General features: G+C 39.8%; 1 protein-coding gene across 4 annotated transcripts in view; it reads right to left on the bottom strand.

Moving 5' to 3' along the window:
• Positions 1–20,907, bottom strand: part of ebf1a (EBF transcription factor 1a) — a 273,661-nt gene that overhangs the window by 215,693 nt on the left and 37,061 nt on the right. For all 4 annotated transcript variants that reach the window (XM_049483892.1, XM_049483893.1, XM_049483894.1 and 1 more), the window contains exon 6: positions 18,162–18,230. In XM_049483892.1, coding sequence (XP_049339849.1) covers positions 18,162–18,230 — 69 coding nt within the window. The remainder of the gene's footprint in view (positions 1–18,161; positions 18,231–20,907) is intronic.

Raw genomic sequence — 20,907 nt, 5'->3', positions numbered from 1 at the left:
ACACACACACACACACACACACACACACACTTGCCTGGGTGGTCACGCACAGAGGTGTACTTATCCTCACAGAAGTACAGTGAGTGCAGGAGGTATGGATGCAATTATGTTGCAAAACATTAATACTTGTAGGACCTAATCTGAGAACTTGTAGAGTACAATCAGTACTTGTAGCTTTGTTGTGAGAACTTGTAGAATTCAATCAGTACTTGTAGTTTCGATGAGAAAACTAGTAGAGTACAATCTGTACTTGTAGCTTTGATTTAAGAACTTGAATAATACAATATGTACTTGTAGTTTTGATGTGAGAACTTGTAGAATACAATCTGTACTTGTAGTTTTGATGTGAGAACTTGTAGAATGCAATCTGTACTTGTAGTTTTTATTTGAGAATTTGAAAAATATAATCTGTACTTGTAATTTCAATGTAAGATCTTGTAGAATACAATCTGTACTTGTAGCTTTGATGTGAGAACTTGTAGAATACAATCTGTACTTGTAATGTTGATGTGGGAACTTGTAGAATATAATCTAAATTTGTAGTTTTGATGTGAGAACTTGTAGAGTACAATCTGTACTTGTAGTTTCGATAGTTTTGACTTGAGAATGTATAGAATGCAATCTGTATTGTAGTTTCAATGTGAGATCTTGTAGATTATAATCTGTACTTCTAATTTGGATGTGAGACATTGTATAATACAATCTGTACTTGTAGCTTTAATGTAAGAAATAGTAGAATACAATTTGAACTTGGGAGAATTTGTAGAAAACTTTTTTAACTGTAAAAAGTACAGTTATGTCCCTTAAAAAAGGCAGCACAACTAAAAATCTATGTGCCAGTTTAAAACTACAAGCACCTATTTTGTGCTACACGTTCTCACCATGAAACTACAAGTACAGATTCTGTTCTACAAGTTCTCACATTGAAAAAGTACAGATTTTTCACATTAAAACACAAGAACAAATATTACTAAAATTGGAACTACCAATACAATTTTTTTAGTTTAGTCAACTTTGTAAATCAAAACTACAAGTACTGATTATATTCTACAAGTTCTCCGATAAGATTTTACAAGGTTTTGCAAAATAATTTCTTTTATAATATGAGGCCAGTCAGGTCCTGTTGGACTGTGAGAGTAAACTGATGATGTTATAAAGTCCAGTTTTGGTTTTTAAGGGTTAAAAGTCGTTTCTCCTTTTACTCCTCGTTTTTAGCGACGCGCTGAGGAGCGTTTATAACGAATTCACCTGAGACAAGATAAATTTAGCACAAAGAGCAAAAGAGACAGATGGATGACAGAGGAAATGGCAGTGTGTGTGTGTGTGTGTGTGTGTTTGAAGGGAAGGTGATCTTCATGCTGGGTGAGGGAACAGAATGGCGGGGCTAAGAGGAGGAAGAGAGGGGGGCACATCTGTGCTAAACATGCCCCCGGGCTAGTCTGCACACTCCAGCACCGACTAAACACACACGCACACTCACACACACACACACACACACACACACACACACACACACACACACACACACACACACAAACTCTCGCAAATCTCCCTATGAAGTGAGTTTAACAGCCAGCATTTTTCTTTTCCTTTTAGAAAGATATGGATGTAATTATGCTGCCAAACTTCTTCTGTACTTCTAGGAACTGATCCGAGAACTTGTAGCTAACAATCCATACTTGTAGTTTCAATATGAGAACTTATGAACTCTATAAATTATGTACTGTGCTTTCAAGGTCAGAAACTGTAAACTAAAATCTGTACCTGTATTTAAAAAGTGAGAATTTGTAATCCGTACTTGTAGTATTAATGTGAGAACTTTTAAACTAAACTCTGCACTTGTAGTTTTGAAGTGAGAACTTGTAAACTACAAGTTGCCCTTGTAGCTTTGACTTGGCATGCTGATTTGACGTTGTTTTGCAATGTTTAAGGGGTTGTCAGCTCATTTTTTTTTTACACTTAAGCACAGATTTAAGTTTACAAATCCTTAAATATAAAATACAAGTAGAGATTTTAATCTACAAGTTCTCAGATCAGATCCTACAAGTTCTTAAGGTTTGCAACATAATTACTTGTACAAAGAAAATATACACACACACAATTATTTTTTTGTTAACAAAAAAACAAAAAAAACAGTAAAAACCTCTAAACTCTGTAAAATCTGTACTTGTAGTTTTGATTTGGCAAAAAGATTTAAAGTTGTGCTTCAATGTTTAAGAGAGGTTTTCAGCTCAAAATTTTACGTTTATTCACAGATTATTGGTTTAAAATTCTCTAAATTCTTAAATACAGGTACAGATTTTAATCTACAAGTTTTTAGACATGCACACACACAAGAACTGTGTGTTTTTTGTTTACAGTCAGCATTTGACCATTTATTAAGAAAAGTTTTGAGGTAAAAACTTGTAAACTAAAATCTGTACTTGTAGTTTCAATGTCAGAACTTGTAGAAGTTGTCCTTGTAGTTTTGACTTGGCATGCATGGATTTGACGTTGTTTTGCAATGTTTAAGGGGTTGTCAGCTCATTTTTTTTACACTTAAGCACAGATTTTAGTTTACAAGTCCTAAAATACAAGCAGAGATTTTAATCTACAAGTTCTCAGATCAGATCCTACAAGTGATTAAGTTTTTCAACATAATTACTTCTATAGAAGCAACAAAAAAGAAAATATGTACACACACATTTTTTTTTTGTTAACAGTCAGAATTGAGGTAAAAACCTGTAAACTAAAATCTGTACTTGTAGTTTTGATTTTGGCAAAAAGATTTAAAGTTGTGCTGCAATGTTTAAGAGAGGTTTTCAGCTCAAAATGTTACGTTTATTCACAGATTATTGGTTTAAAATTCTCTAAAATCTAAAATACAAGTACAGATTTTAGACAAGTTTTTAGATCAGGTCTTTCAAGAACTTAAGTTTTCCAACATAATTACTTATATAAAAGTAAAAGTATAGAAGTATAGAAGCAACAAAAAAGAAAACACACACACACACACAAGAACTGTGTTTTTTTTTGTTTTGTTTACAGTCAGCATTTGACTATTTGTTAAGACAAGTTTTGAGGAAAAAACTTGTAAACTAAAATCAGTACTTGTAGTTTCAATGTCAGAACTTGTAAACTACAAGTTGCCCTTGTAGCTTTGACTTGGCATGCTGATTTGAAGTTTTTTTCACAATGCTTTACATTCAAGCACATATTTTACAAATTTACACTTAAATCTAATTCTTAAATCTAAAATAAAAGTACAGATTTTAATCTACAAGTTCTCAGATCAGGTCCTACAAGTGCTCAAATTTTGCAGCACAATTACTTCTATATAAAAATATTAATTAATATGTGATTTCAGAGGTAAGAACTGGTTGTTTCTCACAAAAAAAAAAAAAAAAACACACACACACATTAAAAGTAACCGCTATGTAAAACCGTGGCTAGCGCGCACACGCTAATAGATATCCGTCTCTATATGAAAATAAAATTAACTGGCCGAGTGCAGAGCCGCCAGTAAGCGAAATTAGCATCAGATGCAAATGAGCAGGGTGCTTAATGGTGGAACAGGTGCAGGGAGGGCCCCTAAATGAGATAAATGAATAAAACATCCCGGGACCGGCCCGCGAAAGCTGACACAAAGTCAATGGCATGAATAATTCAGCAGCCGAGCCGAGGCTGAGCGCCGCTGACCTCTCACCACAGGAAGTGCATCCCAAACACAACACAACCGCAACAATGGACTTCAGACGCGGGGGCTTCCCTCACCCCAACACACACACACATACGTTAAACACACACACACCTACTAATACAGTACACACACACTAATACTGTAAAATTCTGTAGGGGGGGGGGGCAAAAATATCAATATTTCATCATAATAAGTGTTATTATCATATCAAAAATGTGTTTTATTATTAGGAATATTAAGGATATATTAAGGAAAACTATTAACCGAGCCAACTGTACTTTTCACTACAGATAGTAACAGAGTGTAACTGTTTTATTTATTTATTTATTAATTTATTAATTTATTTTTGTTTTACTCTTTTTTTTATTTATTTCAATTTATTTTTGATGTTTTTATCCCAAAGCGAAAAATATTTCACACTTTAACTCAGTAATAAATCTCCTGCATCTGGATTGCAATTGAAAAGGTCACATGACATCGTGGCGTTCAGTAGCTCCTCCATTTCCACTCGCTGTTGTGTTTTACAAGGATCTCCGTGGAAACGTGCTCCCAATGTTGCAATTAGCTATTTTATTGTGAAGAAACTCAGAGATGTGCATCCGGACGGGACTAAAATCATCGGAGTTCAGCGAAAACAGTAGATAATTCAGCCTGTAATTTTCTCAGAGGACGTCTGAGAAAAAAAAAAAAAAAAAAAAAAAAAACACACACACATGGTCGTTCTGGACAGGAATAAAATCACAGGGGACCCCCCATAAAAGAGGAAATTACCCTGGACAGGGTTTTATAAGGATATTCCTGTTACTGAGGTGCTCCAGTGTTAGAGTCTAGCCCAAGGACTAGTCACCCAGAGCAGGAACTGGACTGTTATTCAACTTGTACACAGTATATTTATAATATTTTAGCAGTGATGTGTCTGATAGAATGGAACTATTTTTCCCAGCAGAGTGTTGAGAAATAAACAGTTGAAATATGATAAAACCTCTACAACACACTCGTTGGTCATGTTATATGTGATGTATTGACATTGGTGTACTGACTCCCACTCCAGTGATCCAGCACTAATATCTCACTTGAATATATTTTTGCAAATATAAAAAAATATAGCACAGTTCTGTTATCGGATGCTTATGGATCCAAATACCAGCATTTACACTTTGCAGAGGACAGTCCTCACAGATTGTCTGTCTATCTCTCTCTCTCTCTCTCTCTCTCTCTCTCGATTGACCTAATGAGCCATCTGTGGCTGCCCAGAATATTCACCAGCTCCCCTCCCACCTCCAACTGCCCTCACCACAGAGGAGGAGACCAGCCTAATCACCAGCACTGACCGGTGACTCCCTGTAAACACAGGGAAAAAAGAGAGAGCACAAGCGAAGGAGAAAAAAAAGGGAGCAAGAGAGCAAAGGAATAAGAAGGCAAGGAAACAAGAGAGCGACAAAGTTACAGAGCAACAAAGCAAGGGAGCGAAGGAGAAAGAGAATAAAGAAACGAGAGACCAAGGGAGCGAAGGAGCGAGGGAGCGACAAAGCAAGGGAGCAAAGAAGAAAAGGGATAAAGGAACTTGAGACCATAGGAGTGGGGGAGCAAGGGAATAAAAGAATGAGAGACCAAGGGAGTGAGGGAGTAAGGAAGTGACAAAGTTAGGGAGTGAAAAAGCAATGAAGCCAAGAAGACAGGGAAGAGATAAGGGAACGAGAGACCAAGGGAATGAGGGAGCAAGGGAATAAGGGAATGAGAAACAAGGGGAATAAGGAAGTAAGGGAGAGAAGGAGAAAATTAATAAAGGAACGAGAGGCCAAGGGAGTGAAAGAGAAAAGGAATAAAGGAACGAGAGACCAAGGGAGTGTGGAAGTGAGGGAGCAAGGGAATAAGGTAACGAGAAAACAGGGGAGTGAGGGAGCAAAGTAGAGAAGGAGAAAGGGAATAAAGAAACACGAGACCAAGGGAGTGAGGGAGTAAGGAAGCAAAGGAGAGAAGGAGAAAGGGAATAAAGGAACGAGAAACTAGGGGAATAAGGGAGCAAAGGAATGAAGGAGAAAAGGAATAAAGGAAAGAGACACCAAGGGAGTGAGGAAGCGACAAAGCAAGGGAACGAAGGAGAAATAGGATAGAGGAAAGAAAGACCAAAGGAGTGAGGGAGCAAGGGAGCGAAGGAGCAAGGAAGCAAGCGAGAGACGAAATAATGGAGTGACAAAGTAAGGTAAAGAAGGAGCAAGGGAATAAGGGAACGAGAACGTAAAAATGAGGGAGTGAGGGAATAAGCAAGGGAGCGAGGGAGCAAAAGAGTGATAGTGGAGGTGAGAAAGAGAGTGTTTTCTGCTGCTGCTGATCTGGAGAGGAAGTTGCTGTGAAGCTCGAGATGACATCACCATCCCTGGGAGGAGCACTTCCTGTCTAACATTCTTCACTCTACACACACACTCGCTCAGCAGGAAACAGCATTCATCAACACTCACACACACACACACACACCTGCTTCTTGCAGCATTGAGATACTCCTTCTAATGAATGATTTCACATTCAGCTATTTTAAGTTTTTAAGTCATCCATTACTGACACATATGTGCAAATGTACAAACACAGCTTGTCTAATCCCTGTAGAGAATAACTGCCAATAGAATAGGACTCTTCAGAGCAGATAAACAAACATGAACCCATTGACACCATGAACCTGTTAACACCAGACATGGAGTAGAGGGGTATAAAACACCCCCAGCATTAAGCTGTGGAGCAGTGGACTGTGTTCTTTGGAATAATGAGGATTTAAGTTTTGCTTTAATCCATATAATGGCAATAACTCAAAAACTCAAATAAGTAAAGGTAAAAAAGACAAAAAGGAATATCAGTCAATCTACAATGAAGAATTTCAAGAACTATCCTCAAGTGCAGTCACCACAAAGATCATCAAAAAGGTTATGATGATGAAACTGGCACTCATCAGGACCACCCCAGGAACAGAAGAGCAAGAGCAAGAGTTCCCTCTGTTGTACAGGATAAATTCATCAGAGTTACCAGCCTTAGAAACCGCAAGTTAACAAACAGCTCCCCAGATAAGACTCGGGTGATGATCATCACACTGTATTTACAGTACCAGTCAAAACAGGTGTAAAGTAGTGAAGAGGTAGAGTTACAGGTATACAGTGAATAGTGAATATTTGAGTAATGTTTTAATCCAGATTATGAGAAGCAACAACTACTCAACTAAATAAAGAACCCAGAGATGTTCCTGCAGCTGGGCCTGTAGATCCTGTAGATCCTGTAGTTCTACACTAGTACTGTAGGTTAAAGCTGTAAAGTCCTCAGGAGAGCGGACCGGAGGTACAGACGAGGTACAGACAAGGTTAAAGAACGTCTTCTTCCCAACTGCTACCAGACTCTTGAACCTACCTTAGAAATAACCATTTACATTACTCTCTACATTTAAGCGTCTTTGTCGTTAGTGTTAGTTTGTCGGTTCTTGTGCGTTTATACGTCTGTAACGCTGCGTGAAGGACGGACGAGGAGAGCGGACGCACGTGCAAGTACTATTTATTAAAGAACCGAAAACAAAGCACAAACCAAACAGAAATGAAACCAAATAACAGACGGAAGTAACACAGCCGTGACAGACGTATACACGCACAAGAACCGACAAACTAACACTAACGACAGAGACGCTTAAATACACACACGAGGCGGGAAAGAGAACAGGTAACACCTGCGGACTGACTAATGAGGGGCGGAGCTACAAATGGACACAGGTGAGTGGAAAAACACAGAGAAGCCGGGTCACGTGAGAATAACACGGACATGAGAATAGACAGAAACCAGGCAAAAGATGTGACAGTTTCTTACTGTGCACATGATAATAAACTCTTTGAATCTCGAATCTTGAAGCTGGTTGTAATAAATGTTGGTAAAACTTAGGTAATAAATCTGGCAACCAAGCAGGACAAGAAAGTGTTGCAATCTTGCTGTGCATGGGTGAGCATATTATCCTGCTGAGCTATTAGTGTTATTGTCCCTCGTATCACTACTAGGAGTGACTGACTGTCGTACATGATGCTCCACAGATGAATCATCACAGCAGCAGTTCAGTTTTGGTGTGTTGGGTCAGTGTGTCGCTCCGCAGGAAAAGGCTTGAAATAAGGATTGAAGAGCGCACCACGAGTCTGGCTGACGGACAGAGTAAATCAGCCCTAAGTGGCTCATTTGTCATGGTGAGGGTCAGTCCCTCTTTTAGAGTGATCTGATGGAGATGAGCGTGATGAGCAGCGGGGCTTATCTCCACACACAGGGGTAGGGATGGACACTGCCTGCAGGCCTTCATCTACAGCAGAACATACACTCACACACACATACGAGGACCTGCCACTTCATACGACTGGCTCAGTGGACCAATGTGGGTGTGTGTGTGTGACTTACACACACTTACACACACACACACACACACCTCGAGGTCTGGGTGAGTGGAGAGGATTGCTTGCACCTCTTTGGAGAGCATCCAGGCGGATGATGGGATTGTTGACAGTGAACTGCATATCGTTAACCCTGTATTAACTCGGAAAGCAGAGGTTGGCCTTTTTTTATTCCTTCACTGCTTGGGCTTAAGTAGGCCAAACACACACACACACACACACACTCTTATACACATACACACAATCTTATATATACACACAAACACTCACAAACACACACACACACTCCAGGAGTGAAGGCTTTGTCGCTGCATCGGAGCACGTCACCTTTCAGCAGCTGTGACAGCCCAGCCTGAAGAGTCTCTCTCTCACACACACACACTTATACACACACTTGCAGACATTTACAGCTGCCTAAAACACAGACACACACACACACACACACACACACACACACAGAGACACACACACTCGTTCTCTTTCTTCTGTCGCTCCACGCAAGTCAAACACTCGGCGGCTACGTCTCCATCTCGCCAAGACACGACATCACCACTGACACACATTTACACATCCTCTCTCAGCGTATAAAACACACACACTCTCACTCTCACACACACGCTTTCATCCTGCCTGCGCCACACACACACACACACACACGCTCTCACGCGCTCTCGCACACACTCAGCACGCTCTCCACACTCTCACAGCCTTTAATTGCCTCACAATAGGCCCGCAGTCCGGACAGGATTACTCCGACAATGGCGGCCGGGCCTGTTAAGATCGCTCTCTCTCTCTCTCTCTCTCTCTCTCTCCCGCTGACGGAGAGAATGGCTCAGTGCAACTGATCCAGATAATCCACTAATGTAATACATACTCTCTCTCTCTCTCTCTCTAAAACACTCTCTCTCATTTTTCTTCCAGCACCCTGTCCTGATTGCTCCTCTCCAGTTTCCACTTACAGTATTTAACACATGATTGTCATGTTAAAACCCCTTTAAAAAACATTTTTAAAGCCATTAAAACCATTAAAATCTTGTATTTGCAAATCATGTTTTTTTCTGATTTATCAGAATAAAAAAGGCCAATATCTGTATTTTACATTAAGTGATGTTGTTAAGCTATTAAGCAAGACATCAGCGATGGTATAGTTACTTTGAAAAAGTAATCCGATTACTGATTACTGATTACTCCTTTAAAAAGTAACTTAGTTACTTTATGGATTACTTGATTTTAAAAGTGGGGAAAAGTGGGGAAGAGCGGAGGGGTAATTGGTTAGGGAGCGGTGTGTGTGTGTGTGTGTGTGTGTGTGTGTGGAGGAGATGAGGTGGAGAGAGAGAGAGAGAGTAACGCACAGTGACTGAAATAAGTAACTTTAATCTGATTACTGGATTGGAAATAGTAACGCGTTAGATTACTCGTTACTGAAAAAAGGGTCAGATTAGAGTAACGCGTTACTAAGTAACTCTGACAAACATTTCCCAGCTCTTCCTTTCCTAGGGTGGTCCTGATGAGAGCCAGTTTGATCATAACAATTTTGATGGTCTTTACTGGTGAAGGCACACGAGGTTCATTATTTTTTTTTTAACTAAGTTAAGTAGTGCTTGCCTGTTTTTCATAATCTGGATTAGAACATTACTCAAATATTCACTATTCACTGTATACCTGTAACTCTACCTCTTCACTACTTTACTTTAACTGATGCTCTCAAACACTTTATTAAGAGACAAGAAATTCAAGTATAAAATAAAGAGAGCACTTCAGTTTCTGAATCAGTTTCTCTGATTTTGCTATTTATAGGTTTATGTTTGAGTAAAATGAACATTGTTGTTTTATTCTATAAACTACAGACAACATTTCTCCCAAATTCCAAATAAAAATATTCTCATTTAGAGTGTTAATTTGCAGAAAATGAAAAAATTAAATGGCTTAAATAACAAAAAAGAAAAGGATGCAGAGCTTTTAGACCTCAAATAACGAAAAAATAAAACAAGTTCATATTCATGAAGAGTTTTTTTTTAAGAGTTTAGAAATCAATATTTGGTGGAATAACCCTGTTTTTGTAATCACAGTTTTTTTTTTTCATTCGTCTTGGCATCATGTTCTCCTCCACCAGTCTTACACACTGCTTTTGGATAACTTTATGCTTGTGATCATCCATCTTCCTCTTGATTATATTCCAGATGTTTTCAATTGATTTTTTTTCAGAGCTGTATACTACCTTATCTTAACTCTTGACGAGTACAGAGGGCACAGCTGTTAACTGAATGCTTGAATTTCATGTGACTCTACCTCATAAAGCTGACTGAGAAAATTTACGCCAAGATGTGCAAATAAGAGGTTCTACTTTTGAAGAATCTGGTAAATTGGAAAAAAAAAAGAAATTATTTAATTGTGGAAGGTCTTTTATTGTGAAATGCTGACTCTGCGTCTGTTAGCTTGTTGTTGTTTTTTTTGTAGCACTAGCATGGGGGGTAAATATGTACAGCAGGGGTTATAAAACAGTTGTGTATTTTGGAGTCTCACTTCCTGTTCCACTTTTTATTTATTTATTATTATTATTTCTTTTTTTTTCAGAACAGAAGGTCTGTTTCTTGCGGGTCACTTGTGTCCAGCATCACAGAGTAACAGCGCGGTGCCGCAGCCAAGGACGGTCATAAAATATTTAGATGGGGAGTGGGCGGAGGGGGGCACCGGGGTGCACAATGACCCACTTTTCTGATATAGAGTTCGCGTTCGTCTCTGAAAAACGCAGCATTTTTCTTCCCGCTGCGCAAATCCAGATGTTACACGTAGCATCAAAAGTCCGGCCCGGCGGCAGGTCGAAGGTCACGAGCAGGCGCAAAGCCACGGGACTCCCACGGCCGGCCCCCCGACCAAAAACCATCGGCCTCGCTGTTCCCAGGGAGATAAAACAACAGCGCTAACCGCTACTGTACTGCTAACTGAGAGCAAACAGGGAGGGGGGGGGGGGTTGAGGTTCTGATAGAGATGAAACAGGAGGCGGCCTAAAGAAGCAGCACTAAAAGCCCTGCTATTGGATGTCAGCGGCCTTTGTGTTCGTGTCAATGGAGGCAGATTAAAGTATTGGAAATAATCTTACTGGGGCATTAAGAGGGCTCGGGGGGGCAGAGAGAGAAAGGAAGACGAGGAGCTGCCAAGAAGAGCCAGACATCTTCTGTACTTTCTCTCTAAAGATGGACAGCAGACACTCTTTCTTAGTCTTTATCTGTCCTTTACTCACATTCACATTTTACTTACTTACTAACGTTTCACACTGGAATGCTTTATACAGCATGAAGACCCGTAGCAACAAGGCAAGCAAACTAATGAATTGACTATAGGGCTATTATAAGGCAAAGCAAGGCCTTGTTATGAATTGAATGCAATGATAAACTGTGTGAATTCTCATTTTTTTTAACTCTGTGACTGTCAATGAAGAAAAATACAATGACAATATTATAGAAATTATAAGAATCCCTCCCACTAGCTGCTGACCCTACCCAGCCAGGGTCGTAATTCCAGCAGCCGGCAAAATATGGACCTTCAGAGACCATGAAGCAAGCCAGAAAAGAAGCGTTAAAGGTCTTATTTAATCGTTTTTTCATTTATTTTAAAATATAAAAAATAGTTTAGTTGTGGTCTCGAGTATGAATTAATGCCATCTGAGCCGTTTTTGTTTTTTTGTAAAAAAAAGCGCTCCAGTGTTTCTGTGTAGCCCTGCTTTAGATCACTGCATTAGAGGTCTCTGAAGAAAGACATGAATACATTCGTCATGAATATTTATACATTCAAACATATCGCCTCTGATTGGCTAACAGCACTGCAGCAGAGAACGCCTACTTGCAACACCACCCCCCAACCACAGTCAGTTTTACAGCTCTAAACCTCAAACAACAAAATGTTCTGTCTGTGGGCGGGGCCATGAATACTAATTCACGGTTTGGCATAGACACGGTGCTTTTCCTGATCGACACGATATTCTGTTTCTAGCTGCTGCAGACAATGAGGACGAGGTTGAGGAACAGTTTTATATGCAGCATCATAAACAACTCAGAGAGACCTGTTGTATTTTACAAAGAAAAACAAGAAAAGGAGGATTTTAGTGGAGGGAGACCTTTAAGTGAATATTTACTCTGAATAAATTAGGCCTAGGTCAATTGGTCTTGCTCTCTCTGGGTGGGTACAGTACAGTAGATGGCGCTCTCTCTTTCCCCTCATCACTCCTAGGGTGATGTGGATCAGCACAAGCCTGCGTCTGTGAGCTGATGTATCAGAACCGAGTCGCTGCGCTTTCCTCCGAGCGTAAGCGCTGTGATGATACTTGGCAAAAAATGTTAAAAAAGTATATGAGGAGGCGTGTGCTAGTCTTTGCTAGTCCTGGTGTGTTGGGGCATCACTAGTGATGGAGGGAGTCCTAATGAGTGAGCTGGGTAATTAGATGTGTACATTGGAGAGAAAATTTGATAATTAAAAATAAAATGAATAAAATTAGGTTCATTTTCGAAGCGAAAAGCTATGAGAGTGAGGCTTGTTCTTTTAAAAAACTGAATAAAATCTAAAAAAAATTAATACAGAACTGTTAATCTTTAGTTGGGCTTTATTTTTCCAACATTCCTCCGGTTCTGCCGGAGAGGCCTGTTGCGGTGTCGTATGAGAGGAACCTAATTAGGAAATCACTCTCATTACTCTTCCAGAGGAATTAGCGCTAGCCTGGCTAATTACTGCTGTAAAACCTAATCAGCTCTTTGAAACAAGAGCACGCTAATGAGCTCTTATTTATTCAACTAAAGAACTTCAAGGGGAGACTTGAAATCATATTTTTGATGCATTTGGGCCCATATGTGTGTATGTGTGTGTTTGCACTAATATGTGTGTGTGTGTGTGTGTGTTGCACGAGTGTGTGTGTGTGTGTGTGTGTGTAATTGATTCAGTTCCAGCTTGCGCCTTGTTTGTTGGGAACCCCAGACTTTTCAGCGCTGCCAAGAAAATATTAGTCAAAAATGAGAGCACCAGTAAACTCTCTCTCTCTCTTTTTTTATAATTTCCATCCCTCTCTCTATCTCTCCCTCACTCTCTCTCTCTTTCTCTCTCTCTCGTGACCTATTTTCCTGTCCGGACGGCCACGTGACGGAGGGGAAACTGTTGTTTAATTCCTTTTTTCTCTCTCGCCGTCAATTAATGATGCCCTCACACCTGAGACCAGGGCGGCCATGTTAGGCCGGAGCACAGCTGGGAAATCCTTACACACACACACACACACCTCCACTTCCATACCAATGAGCTCTGTCTCTGAGCCCAGACAGACATCCACCCCCCAAAACTACTCCAAAAGACTGTGGACAGAATTTCAGAAATAGAACATTTTTTAAACAAACCGCTCCACAGGCGCTACACCAGAAACAGAGAGCGCAGCAAGATCTGCAGAAACTGCTGCGAGTGTGAATCGAGTTGCTAAGGTGTTGCTAGGTGGTTGCTAAGACGTTGCTAAGGTATAGGAGCTGGACTGGAACTAAAAAAATTAAAAATCACATCGATATCAAGACACAAATTTCTTATCTGAATTATACATCCTGGGTGCCTTCTAAGGTTGCTAAGGTTGCTAAGGTGTCGGCAAGTGGTTGCTAAGATGATGCTTTGTTATAGGTGTTGGACTGGAAATACAAATAATAAAAATCACATCGATATCAAGATATACAATGTTATAACAAACATTTCTTATCTGAATCATACAACCCGGGTGGCTAGGTTGCTAAGGTGTTGGCAAGTGGTTGCTAAGACGTTGCTTAGGTATAGGTGTTGGCCTGGAAATAAAAAATAAAAAATAAATCACATCGATATCAAGATATCCAACAACGTTATAACAAACATTTGTTGTCTGAATCATACATCCCGGGTTGCTACTAAGGCAGGTGGTTGCTAAGGTGTTGCTCTGGAAAAAAGATAAGAGAGCACTTTAGTTTCTGAATCAATTTATCTGATTTTGCTATTTATAAGTATATGTTTTAATAAAATGAACATTGTTGTTTTATTCTATAAACTACAGACAACATTTCTCCCAAATTCCAAATAAAAAATACTGTCATTTACAGCATTTCATTGCAGAAAATGAAAAAAAAAATGAAATGGCTGAAATAGCAAAAAAGAAAAAAAGATGAAGTGCTTTCAGACCTTAAATAATGCAAAGAAAACAAGTTTATATTCATAAAGTTCTAAGATAATAGAGTTGAGAAATCAATATTTGGTGGTATAACCCTGGTTGGTTTTTAATCACAGTTTTTTTTTTCATTCGTCTTGGCATCATGTTCTCCTCCACCAGTCTTACACACTGCTTTTGGATAATTTTATGCTGCTTTACTCCTGGTGCAGAAATTCAAGCAGTTCAGTTTGGTGGTTTGATGGCTTGTGATCATCCATCTTCCTCTTGATTAAATTCCAGAGGTTTTCAATTTGGTAAAATCAAAGAAATTCATAATTTCTTCATCTTCATCAATCTTCTTATTTTTTTCCAGAGCTGTAGTGTAGGGTAGTGGGGGATTAGTGGTTGGGGTATCGGGGTATCGATGGCAGGGTTGAGGGTTCAATTCCCATGTTGGATGTTTTGGCTTGTTTAGATGAAGTTAGATAGACTAAGACTTCGTTTGAGTTTAAAGGGTTAAAAAAGTGTGTATAGCCATGGCCATGAAGGTGTGTGTGTGTGTGTGTGTGTGTGTGTGTGTGTGTGTGTGTTGGGTGGAGGTGAGGCCACGTGGCATACTGGGGGTGCAGCTGTCTCTGAGAGCTGTGAATCGTTCTGGTCCAGTGAAGCAGAAACGAACTCGCCACACACACACACACACAGACACACACACACACGGACAGCATCCAGGTAGAACTCCCTTCACACACACACACACACACACACACACACACACTGCTCAACACCACTGCTGACAGAGACCCAGCAAACCTACAACAGCTGTGCTCATCTGATAGCACAGGTCAGTGACTCATTAACACACACACACTTATACACACACTTACCCACACACACACACACACACACCTTCATACACACCCTGTACATAACATGCAACCTTAAGTTCAACTCCAAAAACTTCTTTGTTTGCATCAACCAACGTCAGCCAATCATGGACCACGAAATGAAAAAAAAAATATATATAAAATAAAAATCTTCGGTCTGCAGCGTTTTTGTAGCCGGGTTGTATTTTTACCTTGTTTGCGAATGAAAAGAAAAACTGTACAGGAAGAGGAGATACACACCACTGCACCCAGAGGCCCACACACACATACACACACACACTTGGCGCAGCATCCCTGATACTGGTTTAGTTTTACTGCACTGTAGCAGCTCTTATAGAGTTGGACAGTAGCAAAGTAATGTAATGTAATTTATTACTGTAATTAAGTTTTTTTTTTTTTTAAGTGGTGTCAAAAATTAGTTACACATTTTCTTCTTCTCAAGATTAAGATTCTAAGCATCTTCTAACAGTGGATAATTACTTAAAAACCTAAATAAAAGAATTAATACATTAAACAGTAAGTTGGAACTATAGTTAATATACAGGGGTTGGAGAATGAGACTGAAACACCTGGTTTTAGAGCACAATAATTTATTGTGGTGACGGACAGTTCTGGTGGAAACAGGAGAGTTGAGGTGCGCATTGAAATCTGCGTGATTTGATCAGCTGTGATTTTATGTATTTTGGATACAATCCGGGTTAGCACCCGAACATCCCTTTCAGACAGCTTCCTCTTACAGCGTCCACAGTTAATCCTGTTGGATGTGGTTGGTCCTTCTTGGTGGTATGCTGACATTACCCTGGATACCGTGGCTCTTGATGCATCACAAAGACTTGCTGTCTTGGTCACAGATGCTCCAGCAAGACGTGCACCAACAATTTGTCCTCTTTTGAACTCTGGTATGTCTCCCATAATGTTGTGTGCATTGCAATATTTAGAGCAGAACTGTGCTCTTACCCTGCTAATTGAACCTTCACACTCTGCTCTTACTGCTGCAATGTGCAATTAATGAAGCATCAAGCAGTAGAAACTTGTATTGTGATCTGTTGAATCTTTATTCGAGAATTTAATTTTTTCAGTGAACTAGGCGGGGCTAAATTACTATTTAATTGGCTTGTAAACATATTTATTGGCTGGTTTATTCTCTATTACGATGGACAGTTAGCAAAAAAGGAAATTCGAGATTGTTTGAAAGGGTTAACTCGTCTGTAAATAAACGGCCATTTTTCTCCCACACAAATCAAAAGACAGTCCTCTGTATCCTCTTCACTGCGACTGAATGCTTTGAACTGCTGGCTTTGATCAGAAGATGCTTTCTGAAGGTTCTGAAGGTTCTGAACGAGCGCGATGGTCCGGCCGCTGTGTGTTTTTCACTCATAAACCGTAAAATAACCACACACCCCACACCGGCGACACATCACAGCATCCCAGCTCCATCTGAAGTGGCGTCCTGCTAAAGAGGGCACGGCGTTATCTCCTCCACAGACAGATGGAGCTCTTTTATCTCAGACCATCTGAGCATCTAAACAGCCACCAATCACACAGAGACACGCCCACAGATGCACACATATATACAGACATATGCTTACACTACAGTTGGCCGTCCTTCACATATATGCGCTACATGGACACCAGTGCTAATGAATGCGCTTGATGCAAATGCAGACATAAATTTCCACACGGATAAAAAAGCAGCGTTTTAATTAAACCAACACCAGTTCGTCTTTCAGGTGACCTAGTTTTAGTCTTATCTGTGTGGAGGGGATGCAACTTTACATCAGAAAAAGTTGGGATAGTATGAAAACTACAGTGTTTTTACATTTCTTTTGATTTTATTTTAATGCAGATGGAAAGAACTCAATATATTTCAAGATAATTCAAGATAATTCAAGATATTTCATGTTCTGATTTAGTTGTTTAACATCAGACAAAAAAAAATTACAAAAATTCCGGTCTGTGAAGGCATTAATCAGCATTAGTAGACAGTAACAATTTCTGAAAGTGATTTTGAGCGATAGAATTGATTTAAAGTTGATAACTGTTGCCCTTCTCCCTTATACAAAGGGATTTCTCCAGATTTTCTAAACGTTTTCAAGATATTTTAGGCTGTAGATGGTGAGATAAATGTAGTCTTCACAATTTTACTGTGTGAAACATTTTTCTGAAAGTGTTCTACAAGAACTTTGGTGCAGATTTTGGCAAAATAACATTTAAAAACACTTTATCACTTAGCATCTTAGCTGCATCGTGAGGCTCATTGCTATCTTACACTCGTCCAACAGTCTATTTTCACAGTCTAAGCTTGTGTTGTTTAAATCACATATTTAAATAGCAACAGTGCTTGTGAATATATATCTACGCTGATGGGCGCGGTGGTCTCAAAATGAGAATTTCTGCTGTGTTGCTGACTAGAAATACAAACTAGACAGATGACAACAGTCAGACATTCATTGCTATCTTGGCAATGCAGGTGCTTGTTACACACACATAAATATACAGCAGTGCACAAACCCAACTTTTCCATCAACAATAAACAAATTGAGCGAGTGTGAACAAGCAGCACAGTTTTCTCTGCTGAGAAGAGTTGAACACGTTCGGGTAGCTGCGCTGTTAAAATAGCAATCCGCTAGTCAAAGTCAGAGCTCACCTGGCTCTTACAGGGAATGATGAGCAAGAGACACTCTGATTGGTTTATTTCACGTTACTCCCAAAATTGTGTGTTTCGAGCCAAACAAGATGTACTTTTCCTGACGTTACGATAGCAAAGACACACTGAATCACTAAATCAAGCTGGACAGCTCGCCTATAGATCAGTAAAATAGAGATTTTTGGGCTTGTAGAAATCAATATAAGTATATGTAAGACACACTGTTTTTGTACTTTTTTCTGTTATATTATTTTTTTTTCCATTTACACATTTCAATCAAGGTAATCAATCAGTGTATTACCTTATTCTCATTGACACTATATAACTGCACACACACACATGCTTACACACACACACACACACACACACACACACACACACGCACAAAGGAAGGGTGTGTTAATCCGCCTCTTACCTGTCTATGATGACGGGGTCGGAAGGTGTTTCGTTACGGTTGCCACAACTCTTCTTGTCACAGCAGCGGCTGAAAAGAGAGAGAGAGAGAAGGAGAGAGAGGGAGAGAGAGGGAGAGAGAGAGAGAGAGGGAGAGAGAGAGAGAGAGAGAGAGAGGGTTAAACCAGGTGCTGCTGTACATATGTCTGGGCTGACCTGAAGCCCAACCGACTGACAGAGGTAGCAATTACAGGGCAAGGCCCATCTGTACCACACACACCTTACACACACACACACACACACACACACTCTGTATATACACGCACTGTACACACTCAGTACACACTCTATACACACTATATACACACAATACGACATATCCTATACTGCCTCTCTCTCTTTAAAGAACAATTGGGAAAAATAAGTCAAAGCTTGTTTAAAATAAACTGAGGCAAAGTAAAAAAAATCTGTTCTGTGATCCAAAATAATCAAAATTTTACATTTTTAATGTATTTTGGCTTCTTTTCTCCATGATCCAGATTTAGTGCCTTAACATGCCTTGCCTCATAAATGTGCTACAGGTGTAGGTGATACAAAATCTGGTTTCTATGCAATAAAATAAGTTGTTTGTAATCTGAAAACTAAAAGGAGTCAACACAAAATTCTTAAAAAATTGGAATTAGACATAAAAACTAGACAACTGAAATAAAACGGATAAAAAAGGATATGAGCTGTTTGATTTGCATTAGGAAAATGTCAATTTTATTATTTTTATTCATTATATTTTGACAGTTGCTTTGATTTACTTGAATATTGGAAATGCTTGACTAATATTCTTAATATTTAGATGTGTAATATCACAAAAATGCTGGCCTGTAAAGAGGTTAATGCAGTTTATAGTGAATCACTACCTGAGGGCCCGAAGATGGGGCAGTGTGGGCAGTGTGCCAAGTCCTGCTGGAAAATAAAATCCACATCTTCATAAAAGTTGTCAGTAGCAGAGGGAAGCTGTAAGATATGAAGTGCTGTAAGATTTTGTGGGAAAACAAAACCGCACTGACTTTAGACTTGATAATAAAACACAGTGGATCAACACCAGCAGATGACAGGCATGACTCACTCCAAACCATCACTGATTGGTGGAAACTTCACACTAGACCTCGAGCAGTTTGGACTGTGTGTCCCTCCACTCTTCCTCCAGACTCTGCTCCCTTTAAATGATTTCCTTTAAATGAAATGTAAAATTTACTGATGATCAGTGATGGTTTGGAGAGTCATGCCTGTCATCTGCTGGTGTTAATCCACTGTGTTTTATTATCAAGTCTAAAGTCAGTGCAGTTTTGTTTTCCCATAAAATCTTACAGCACTTCATATCTTACAGCTTCCCTCTGCTACTGACAACTTTTATGGAGCTGCGGATTTCATTTTCCAGCAGGACTTGGCACACTGCCCACACTGCCTACACTGCATACCAAAAGTACCAATTGGTCATATACTGTATAATATTATAATATTCTACAATTTTTTGAGATGCACTAGTGCATGTAATGCTAAAGCAGAAACACAGAGAGAAAAAGAAAGAAACAGAGAGAGAGAGTGATGGTGGGATGAGTGCAGTAGGGTGGGGTGGGTTGGGGTGGGTGTAGGGTCTCTCAGTGTTCTCAGTGGGTGGGGGTTGGTGTGGAGCAGCAGGTGGAGCAGCGGGCTCACGTTTCCCCTCACAGATGGCAGAGGGGCGAGTGAGAGAGGCCGGGGCACAGTGCAGGCGTCATGTGATAGCAGCAGCATTGAGAACCCAAACAGAGCATAAGTGAGAGACTTTCGGCCCGATGGATCCGATAATGCAGTCCCGGCCTGACCCAGCCCGGACCCTGAGGACCCCCGGTACTCCTGCATTCACACAGCGAGGGTCCGAGCGCACCCTGCCCCGGCTCAAATGGCTCTGCAGCAACAGCTAACAATAGTGACAGAGAGGAGCCGGAGAACGGTGTTCAGTGTTCACTTTTAACCCCTTAAACCCCTTAAACTCTACAGTCAATATTAATGCAGCTATAACTGGATAATATTTGTTATTAAATACATGAATTTTCTTTCTTTTTATGAGTTTTTTACATTGTCAATTTAATATCGAAGACTTAATATTAAAGTTTTACAGGAACAAATGCAGAATTATTTTAAACAAACCAGAATATGTGTTGTACTTTAGATTTAGATTTTTCATAAGGTAGATTCACCTGGAATAGTTTTCTCAGCATATTGAAGGAAGGAGTTTCTGGAGGTGCTGGACAATAGTTGCTGCTCCAGCTCATCCCAATTAAATCACCTCAAATCCGTGGATCAACACCAGCAGATGACAGACATGTCTCTCCAAACCATCACTGATCATCAGTAAATTTTACATTTTACATTTCATTTAAAGGAAATGAAGGGAGCAGAGTCTGGAGGAAGAGTGGAGAGACACACAGTCCAAACTGCTCGAGGTCTAGTGTAGTGTAGGTGAAGCTTCCACCAATCAATGATGGTTTGGAGAGACATGTCTGTCATCTGCTGGTGTTGATCCACTGTGTTTTATTATTAAGTCTAAAGTCAGTGCAGTTTTGTTTTCCAAGAAAATTTTACAGCACTTCATATCTTACAGCTTCCCTCTGCTACTGACAACTTTTATGTAGATGTGGATTTCATTTTCCAGCAGGACTTGGCACACTGCCCACACTGCCAAAAGTACCAATAGGTCTTATATAATATTCTAATTTTTTCTTAAAAAACAC

This window comes from Astyanax mexicanus, chromosome 10, assembly GCF_023375975.1.
Source record: "Astyanax mexicanus isolate ESR-SI-001 chromosome 10, AstMex3_surface, whole genome shotgun sequence".
Lineage (NCBI taxonomy): Eukaryota > Metazoa > Chordata > Actinopteri > Characiformes > Acestrorhamphidae > Astyanax > Astyanax mexicanus.
The sequence above is the reverse complement of the archived record's forward strand: the minus strand, read 5'-3'. Positions and strand labels throughout refer to the sequence as shown.